Consider the following 9,466-nt stretch of genomic DNA (forward strand, 5'->3'; position numbering starts at 1 on the left):
CACTCCACTTTTACAAGAGATATTTTTATGATAGTTCTACCTTGATGTAGGGTATACCATTAAGATATAAATAATGCCTCTCCGTTGTCTAACACCCTGTCCCCGCTATTTCTGCTTGTAGCTTAATTTTATGTGCACCTGTTATAGTAGGAGCTGATGCATCGGTCAATTTTCCGAACTGTTGTACCAGCATATTTCTTAAAGCGAGTTAGGACAAGTTGGTAAAGGATCAAGGCGATGTTGCTTCGATGGCTGTGGAGACGCATCCGTATAAAATCACGCAGACATCAAATCTTGGCACACTGATTTAAGCGTTTGTAATGTGACCATTGGTACCATTGTGATGAAAAACCAGGTTCTCTTTGTAGAACAGTAACAACTGTAGCCTGCGTTGCAGACAAACTAAAACCTGGAATATCGAAAATTTTGTTACACGTCCGGCTGCAACGCAGGCTGTAACAACTGTTGAAACAGTTATCTCAGAGGGTAGGGGAAGTCTGTATACATGTAAATCAAGATACCGGTAATAGAGTTAGCCAACGTATGTATTACAGTTGGTGGATATCTTTTTTGGTCTGAGCCAGCGGTTTTGGTCAGAGAAGTTGCTACGCAACATGACATAATTTTATGACGCCACAAGACTTAAGAACATTCCAGAGTGCTCGCGGTTTCGGTTAATTGGCCGGAGAATAACGCACCTGACACTATTCAAATGCCTCTACATGTACGAAGAGTTTTCAGAAACGGCCGTTGTTACCCGTTCGGTTAACCTCTTAGTTCTACTTGTGGTGCGTCTACTGGTTTAGCTGGTTAGCGTATAGTTTATGGCAAATAATTACGAAGTAACAGCAGGCAGGAAATAATCTTAAAAATAAGCCTGTGGACGAGGTCGTTTTTTGTCAGCTGGAACTAGATGGGTAGTACATTGTGAATCGAGCGTCAGATTGGTGCCTAGACTCTCGCTATATAGCTACCACGCAGTTGTTGTTAAGGTCGATCGCGTTACACTACTACGACTGCGTGGGAGGCTACTCGGTATAGGGAGTGGTTTCTTCATGTGCCTGCTAAGCAGGCTAGAGAAACACGTAACACCTTTGCTTCAATCATGAATGCATACTAGCATCTCTAACAAACGCGTGAAAACTGAACACTTAAAAACTTGAAGAATGTACGGTGTTACTCGTGCTCACCCAACCCATCCCTTTTACGTTTCGTAAGGGAGAACGCACTCTTTGCCGAACTAACCAACCATTTTTGTTCGGGTTAAGCACGAGAGGGTGAGTCAAAGGCGGCAATAACTATGAACAAAAACGTTTTCAGCGCCATTACCGAGACTACGTGTTTCCAATTTGTTGTGCAAGCATATCTTGTTGTTGGTTTGGCCTCTTTTCATTAGTTTTATCCAAATGATATTATTCGACATGTAACAGGGCTTCAATTTTATGTAATGTTTAAAAACAAACGCAGGCTAGGGAAGAGATGGGATAAGTATATATACTTGAAATAGTGGGTCACAGTCGCCCAGCTTGTTTCTATTGTAATATAAATTCACGACAAAAGTCATTCTTTATTAATTTAGAAATTAAGGTATCCATACAGAACTAAATCATTTCTCCTAGTTATTCTTTGCTCTAGACGCCCGCTCTTTCGAACATCAAGTGTTTCAGAGTGAAAAGAATTCACCACGATTTTTTTTTCTAAAGGGATATAGTCTTTGATGTACCACTCTTGAGCTTTGGCTGTGATTTCGAGATAGCGGGCGTCTACTGTATTTGTAATGTTGTTTTTGCTGTTTGTTTTAGTAATCTTTGCCGAAAAGCAAACGGTGTTTATATTCAATTAGCTAACTGAAGATATGCTATGTTTTTACTGTCGGTTGACTGTTTTCATTTGTGCAGTATCATGATCATTTATCTTTTTTTTTAAGTAAGCTTTATGTTCCCATGATTTATTTCCAGCTGTTGGTTGTTGTTAGTTGCTTAGGAACATTTCCTAACTCAGTATTGTACATAGGGGTATCTTGCTATAGAAGAATAAAAGGGCTACTTTGTCATCTTACTTGGACTGGTATTTTATGTTTTATCTGTTAACGGGGACATGAAAAGTTTTGTAATTATTTCCACAAAACAATTTGTCGATCGTTTGTAGCTAAAGCAGATTGTTTACATCCTGCAGAGATACATGCTTATTTTACAGACGAACTGGGTTTAATTCACGCTAAACTTAACAATAAGACGTTGGGCCGCATTTAAAAGTTTTACGCGGTTTAAAGCAGCCTGGGAGACTGATCTGGTGACTGGAAAACTTGAATTGAAGTAAATGTTCAAGAGAACCTATTTACAGGCTTTAAGAGATTTTCACTCTCAGAGCCATTGATGCCTAGCCAAAAGGGGATAGTGAAGGATGTTCACCGAGTCCCAAATATAAAAACCTAACTGTACTGACTCCGCGATTGAGAGATGCTAGTTCTGAACTGTAAGGCGGTTTGCTGTTTTAGCTGGTCGACCCATTGATTTGGGCTCAGATAAACTAGGACGGGGAGTGTGGGGGGGGGGGACCTTTGCAGCGACACCGTTTGTCAGGCTCCTGGACTTGGGATCTATTACGCCAAACAATCCTTGCAAATGTCAGAGCGCACATAACTTGGGTCCAACAATAGACTTTATTTCCTTGTGCAATAAAAAAATCTTTTATTATTATATTATTATTATTCATGCCAACGCGATTAGGGTAATATTAATTATTATTAAATGATCTTAACTAAAATTATCTCATACCTTTCAGAAAGTTCAATTGTTTCTAAATTAACGAAACATAACTTTCAAAACGACACGGCTAGAAAAAGGTTTATCAAAGGACTAACGCAGGTTGAAATTACAGTTCAACACTTAGTACAAGTGCATATCTTCAAAGATCAGTTCACTCAGGAAAATAACAGTCAGTAGTCACTGCTACTGGACTGAGAATAAAATTCTTCCTTAAGAGGATAATTCAGTCTACGTTGGCTTTTATATTATTCTAAACAGTAAAAACAAAATATAGCTTAATGAAATCAATTTCATTCAAAACTAATAGCTAGGGCAAAAGCGTTCATTCTTATCACTTTTGGATTCTGTGAAACCGCAGTCCACACAGTAAGAAAGATAGTTTTCTGTGCATGCCTGTTTCACCCTGTCAACGTCAATCTGTGAATAACAATTATTAATACCATCTCAATTGATCAAATTGACCACTTCCCCAATGGAGCTTGTCACGGCCAATGTAAACAAACACTGAAAAAATGTAAAATGTATCAACTACTTTTTATAGCGCCTGTTCATCGTTGGTATAAAAGCGCTTCACAAACTAAGTCATAGAATAAAAGGTAATAATAACTGAAAAAATATTTCTAAAAAAATAACCATTATACTGGGCCATTGGATAAACATGCAAAAGACTGCAACTGACTGGAAATAGTTAATTGACTTGAAAATTCCTACAATATGAACTACAAGTGTGGGTTGTTTGGAACCCTGTAAGCAGCCCATGAACTAGTGACACTAACTTTTAGGCTATCGGTCTGTCACCGGCTGAGTTTAAATGTTCTAAAATGTAAGCAGTGTAGCTATTTTCTAATACTATTCCATTTTCACCACGTTAATTCAAGCAGAACACTAATTACTGACTAATGAATTTCTTTAAAAAAAAACTCAGTGTTACTACATGTGGAGTTTTGTGGAAACCTAGAGACCCGCCCTCTTGAGCTTTTCTTTTTAGTGTTTTAGCCAACTATTGAGAAAAAGGAGAAATAAACCAAAATTGGATCTCCGAGGCAGGTCTCGTTTCTGGTCTGAAGCTTTACGGCTGCAAGTGGCGAATAACCTCCAAAAACCGAACAGTGATCAACCAGACGAAATTAAAGGAATCACCGCTAATTCTGCAAAAGTGTAGAAACTCCGGCTATTGTTTGTTGTTGTTGTTGTTTCTCTTAGCATTTCGCAATGCATCTGTTTATCTAGTTCATGATGTATACCTCTTTCGCTTTGTAGTCAGCGACCAAAATGCGATCATCTGGCATTGTGGTTATTCCCTCAGGTTTCTGTAGCTTCGTACTGGGGATTGTTTCCCCTGAGAAACGACCTTCTACTGTAAACTGTTGAATGCGACTATTTTCTGCATCACATATTAAAAGATTGTCATATTTGTCTACACACAAGCCCCACGGCATTTTAAACTGTCCATCTGCCTCGCCTTTTTCTCCAATCTTGTACAAAAATTTCCCCGAACCGTCAAACACTTTCAAACAATTGTTGTTGGTGTCAGATACAATAAACATGTTTTCGTGATAAACGCATCCGATAGGATGGTCCAGTTTTTCTGCGCCACTATCTCCAAGTTTGAGCACAGGTGCACCATCCTTTGTTAAGACCTGAATTCTGTTGTTGTTGTAGTCGGCCACAACAACATGTCCTCTATCATTCATACAAACACTGGCTGGATGCTTAAACTCTCCGTCCCGTTTTCCAAGCTTTCCAAAGCTTTTCACAAAGTTCCCTGTCTGTACATTAATCCGCTGTATTCGATGATTTACTTGATCTGCCACCAGAAGTTCGTCATCACTACGGTATGTGACGTCAAATGGTCGGTCAAACTGTCCATCATTGTTTCCACGACAACAAAATTTTCGGACAAACTTTCCTTCCTTATCAAATATTAGGATAGAGTGACCCATAGAATCAGCTACAGCAATAAGACCTTTACTGTTTACTGCAATGCCGGTTGGACCTTGAAGAACTTCTCCTTGTAAGTCCAACTTGCCTACAATATTAAACTGTCGTTCATTCACCTGGACAGTGAATGGGCTGTTAGCAAGTTTCTCGCCATTTATCTTGACTTCGATTTTATACGTGCCTGGCACTTTCGCTACAAATTTGACCTGGAAATTTCCATCTCTTTTACAAGTTGTCGAACTTGCCACTTGATCAGCAGGCTCCACGAATACTTCAACTTGATCTTGTTCATTGTTTCTGATTTCTCCTTCGCTTGTTTTTGGGAAAATCAATAACTCTGCTGCTTTTCCAGCCTGGAAATTTTGACTCAGTCCTTCCACCGTTGATACACGGGCATCTGTTTTGCCAAACATCACGAATCCTAGGTTGAAACTCTCTGGTGCACAAGTCGAGACAAATTTCACAAATGAACTAGCCGGAAGTGCTGGTACTTGCACTTCACTGAGATTCTTATATCGCTGTTTCAAATTCTTCTTACTTTGCATGATGTCCGCGCTCGTGCTTCTTTTAGCCAGGTTGTTAGCAAACTCGACTGCTTGGCTCCTTTGCTTTTTCAAAGACTCCGCTGTTTCTTTTGCAGAGTTTAATTTCTCGGTCCTCGACACGCGTGTGTTCTCGAGGGCGGTAATGGCTTCGCGCTCGCGTTCCCGAATCTTCGCGATCATCTGCTCGGCTGTTTGGGAAACTGAGCGTTTAGCGGTGGCAGTGTTAGTTTCCAACTCAAGCTCCATCGCCTCCAGTTGACGAATAACATCACTGCAAGCCTGTACTTTCTCTTTCATCCGCTCAGCTTCGGCTATGATGTTAGCTTTTTCGTCATCCGCTGCTTTGTCGAGTGGAATAACATCATGGCTTTTGTGATCCGTGACGATGCAAACTTGACAAACACAGTCTTGACATTGAAGGCAGAAAAACCTCGTTACCTCTCGCTCGTGGTACTTCTGTGAGCAAAATGACTGCCGCTTTAACAAGGCCTCGTAGTCTTCGGGTTGAAACTGTTTCACTGGTGTGACTTTGTGTCCTTCAAACGCAGCCGTTCTGAACAGGTCATGTGCTTTTACACAGTCAGGGCACATGAATTTTTCGCAATCAAAGCAATAGTTGATTTCAGCGCTCTTTTTCTGGCACATACTGCAACTGATCTCATTTCCATCGTTACTTCGTCGAACAGCGAGAAGACTCAACAAACTTTTGTGCAGAAAACTGTTCGGTAAAAGATCGAAACGATTTCCTTCAGGGATGCCTACCTGCGCGTTACACTCCGGACAGCGATAAAATCCTTGTCTTTGGCTTGTTAATGCATGTTTCTTCAGGCATTCACAGCAGAATGTGTGAAGACAATCTATAGTCTTGGGGTCGGTGTAAGTGTCCAAACAAATCGAACATGTAACATGTTCTTTGAGGTCTTTCAGGAGCGCCTCCATCGTAAAGAAGAGATTGTAAAATAGTAATCAAAACACACCCATCTATTGTGTTTGATTCCGAGAAACTAGGCTTAAATAATATTTGCATTCTATTTTAAGTAGCAAATCAGATCGCTTTCTGATCCAGGAGCGGAAGTTGGTTAACTTCGAAGGTCAACTTCTCTGTAACATGGGGTTTAGTATTTCGAATTCATACGTGGCTTTTGTCCATTCCTGCACGTAAACCGCGCTAATGTCTGCGAATGTCAACAACAAGAACAATTTAGAAAGGCAGTTTAAAACAATGTTTAAAAAATGGCGCGCACTAAGGTGAAGCAAATGCTATGTCGTTCCCAGTGTCTCACTTGCATTGGTATGTAAGGAGAAAATGTCTTTTTCCCTTTCGTCCATAGCCTCCTGCGCAGACGTTCTTTGGGCTCATCACGCGTGCTAGGAAGCTATTCTGTCTATCGATTCGCTAGGGCCTAGTCTCCTTCCCAGCCGTCTCCAACAAGCAGGGAAAAGTATCATGTGACGACCCAAACAACGGCTGCGAAGCCTGTGTTTCCCGTTGGTCCTTTTAACTTTCCGAGAGATTTACTATCGCTTTTGCGTCTTTCCCTCTGATTGCAAAAATAACTCTGTCTGGCAAGCATTTCATTTTGTCAATTTTCGCATATAGTAGTACCAGGAGCCCCGGTTATACCCATTCCTAGACATTTTCTCCAAGTAAACCTAGCAAACAAACACGAGATGGAAGCCTGAATATACCCTCGGAATATGGAATATTTGTGACTATGATACTCTTGTTAGCTAGATTTATGTTTCCTCGCGTCGCTCCCCTTAGCCTGTGTACAGCCGTCCTGCTCCCCTAAAAAAAAAATCGATTTTATTTAGGGGAGCGGGACGGCTGTACACAGGCTACGCCCCCTTTTTAGGGTGAATCACGTTTTGTTACACTGACAATTTGCCGGATAGGAAACTATCTAGAAGGAATTGGTTGAGCTTAACCACCGGTTCTTTATTATAAGTAGGAGAGGCTAAAAATTAAAAAAAAGTGCTATATATAGCTAATACAACTTGAACTTCAATTTTATTAGGATGATCCTGGAGGATGATGGATACATTTTCGGCTACCAGAACAAAAATACACAAGTTAAGTTGCTGGAAAGTGAAAAGCCGAACTTTCTCAAGTGCATCTAACGTCTAATGGTGTACATCATGATGATGATTTGTCATAAACAAAGTTAAATGTTCGTTAAAGTTTCCTTTTCATTTTTCAGTTCTAATTAATGTTTTTTAGGAAGAATTCGTCTTGCTGTCAGAGCTTCATAGTACGGCATGCACTCCTTTACTGCTGCAGTAACTTCTGGTGGTAGATCTTTAACATTGCTACGTGGAGTATTTGTCGTACCAGGTGTTATGAAACCTGAACTCTTCATAACCTCATCATGCCATGCCGTACAGGGACCCCAGTCGGCAACAGGACCCGGTTTCCACGAAGTCATGTGTTCCTCGAACTGAAGACCAACCGCCTCACAGTAGCTTTGCATGATCTCATTTGGAAACTTCAGAAGATCATCGGCATCTACAACGATTGGATCTTTATGAACGTGACGCTCAATAAACTCGTACAATTCCAGCAACTGTCGGAAGCCGGCCTCTGCGGGATCGAAATAATCCCATCCCGCAAGCTCGGGATTTGTTGATAGTTTGAACAGCGAGCTGACTGCTGGTTCGGGATGACGAATCATAAATGTGTGCTTGAAATTCTTGAAGCCTTCTTCCAGAAAGATGTCGAACTTTCCCTCGACGCAGTACGCCATATCTTTGATGAAGACGAATTCCTTGCCATCGAAGTCTTGTTGCAGCATCTTGCTGACTGATTGATAGCTTGATTGTGAAAACGCCTGCAAAGACTCAGAACACGCGGGTCTGGGGCTCTTTCTCTCGGGACTGTAGTAAAACAGAGTTAAAAAGGGCTCGTGGAAAACCTGTCCGTTGGGAAGAGTCCTGACTGATCTTTCTACTGCCGTGGCGACGCACCTTGGAGCGCACCAAAGGAATACACCCGTTTTTACCATCCTGAAACTTAAGCAGGAAAAAACAGTCGTTTAGGAGTGAATAATGTTGGGTGCACAAAGTGTTTTTGACCCGCGTTGTGACTTGTAATAATCATACACGGCTCATTTCTCGCTTCGCTAAGCTTAAGCCATATAACACAAGTTATGTGAATTGTAATTATTAGAACTACGCACGGTCAAAAGATAACCTTAATTTTCAATGTATTTCACAAACTCTAAATCTCTAGACTAAATTGGAAATGAAAACAGCTTCTTTGGCAGTTAATAGGTGGTAAATGACGTAGATTAACGGTCTTGTATTGAAACTTTCGCGTTTTGACTCAAAGTTAATTAACATACTAATGTACTGATTTATCCGTGCGATCAGTCAGTCTCGCATCAGTTTTTCCATGTTACTCAATCTTTGCCATTTGTAGCGTGTCAGGACAGGAACAAAACGTTTCATATTTTGCGAATTAAGTTGTTTGAATTCAATCGTTTTTGATGAGTCGCCTTCATCATACCTTTTTAAAATTTCTTCACAATCAAAATCAATCGAATTATAAATTCGATTAAACCGCGCAAAAATTACAACTCAAAGTCGTACATGCCCCATCTGCTGTAAGTTTCAAATTGTTGCAATGTAAAACTTTAGATTATAAATACCTTTTCGTGCTAGTTTCTGTAGGATCCACCGATATCAGTTGATCCTAGTAATGCATGACGCAGGAAAAATGAGAAGGAATGAACTGAGGCGGATCTTTTACCTGATAGATAAGTGGAATATTTGCACGGTGCAGTAACCATGCAAAACAGAGCACGCATGACATTTGCTGTATGTGTGTGTCGCAAAACTGCTACAATCAGACTGTCGGGTATTGGATTCGGAAAAGATCAGTGTCCTTCTCTGAACGGTATAGTCTTAAATAGTAATTGTTAGGTTAATCCAAAAACTGCTAAAGGACTGCTTATAGCAACGAATTAAATTAAACGTCAACCAGTCTGCAAGAAAAGGAGAAATTAAACACCACTGGTCTACGGCAAGTGCTAAGCGACATATTGCTGTTAATTCTGTTTACATAAATCATTTTAAATGCATTTAAGATATCGACAAAGATTCACTTGTCCACGACAGACGCCAAAGTAAGTAATATGTCCGCGACTACTTTTTGTAAACAGTTTTCCGCTCGCGTTTCATACACAATAACCGACCAATCAGTGGCAGGCGTGA

General features: G+C 40.5%; 3 protein-coding genes across 4 annotated transcripts in view; 1 reads left to right on the top strand and 2 right to left on the bottom strand.

Annotated features, from left to right (window-relative positions):
- LOC144660000 (ubiquitin-conjugating enzyme E2 Q2-like) overlaps nucleotides 1–469 on the top strand; it is a 72,483-nt gene extending 72,014 nt beyond the window's left edge. The window contains exon 15 of one of the 2 annotated variants that reach the window (XR_013572013.1): nucleotides 51–466. The gene's annotated coding sequence lies outside the window, so the exon portion shown is untranslated. Of the gene's footprint in view, nucleotides 1–7 lie in introns of both variants that reach the window. The other variant, XM_078520569.1, reaches the window with a different exon arrangement.
- A 3,504-nt stretch (nucleotides 470–3,973) lies between these two features.
- On the bottom strand, nucleotides 3,974–6,249 carry LOC144659916 (E3 ubiquitin-protein ligase TRIM45-like). Its single transcript, XM_078520443.1, has one exon. It carries the CDS (start codon nucleotides 6,191–6,193, stop codon nucleotides 3,995–3,997), a length of 2,199 nt encoding a protein of 732 aa, XP_078376569.1. The 5' UTR covers nucleotides 6,194–6,249; the 3' UTR covers nucleotides 3,974–3,994.
- Nucleotides 6,250–7,246: 997 nt separating this feature from the next.
- LOC144660043 (uncharacterized) lies at nucleotides 7,247–9,007 on the bottom strand. Its single transcript, XM_078520600.1, has 2 exons — nucleotides 8,902–9,007; nucleotides 7,247–8,263 (listed from the first exon to the last, which is right to left on the bottom strand). The coding sequence occupies exon 2, from the start codon at nucleotides 8,254–8,256 to the stop codon at nucleotides 7,462–7,464; it is 795 nt and encodes a 264-aa protein (XP_078376726.1). The 5' UTR covers nucleotides 8,257–8,263; nucleotides 8,902–9,007; the 3' UTR covers nucleotides 7,247–7,461.
- Between the last annotated feature and the right edge of the window lie 459 nt (nucleotides 9,008–9,466).

This window comes from Oculina patagonica, chromosome 1 (assembly GCF_052425735.1).
Source record: "Oculina patagonica isolate OP01 chromosome 1, crgOcupat, whole genome shotgun sequence".
NCBI classification, from domain to species: Eukaryota; Metazoa; Cnidaria; class Anthozoa; order Scleractinia; family Oculinidae; genus Oculina; species Oculina patagonica.

What these genes read in the sequence shown, in the direction of transcription:
- LOC144659916 (XM_078520443.1), bottom strand. Translation starts at nt 6,193, where the DNA reads ATGGAGGCGCTCCTGAAAGACCTCAAAGAACATGTTACATGTTCGATT.
- LOC144660043 (XM_078520600.1), bottom strand. Translation starts at nt 8,256, where the DNA reads ATGGTAAAAACGGGTGTATTCCTTTGGTGCGCTCCAAGGTGCGTCGCC.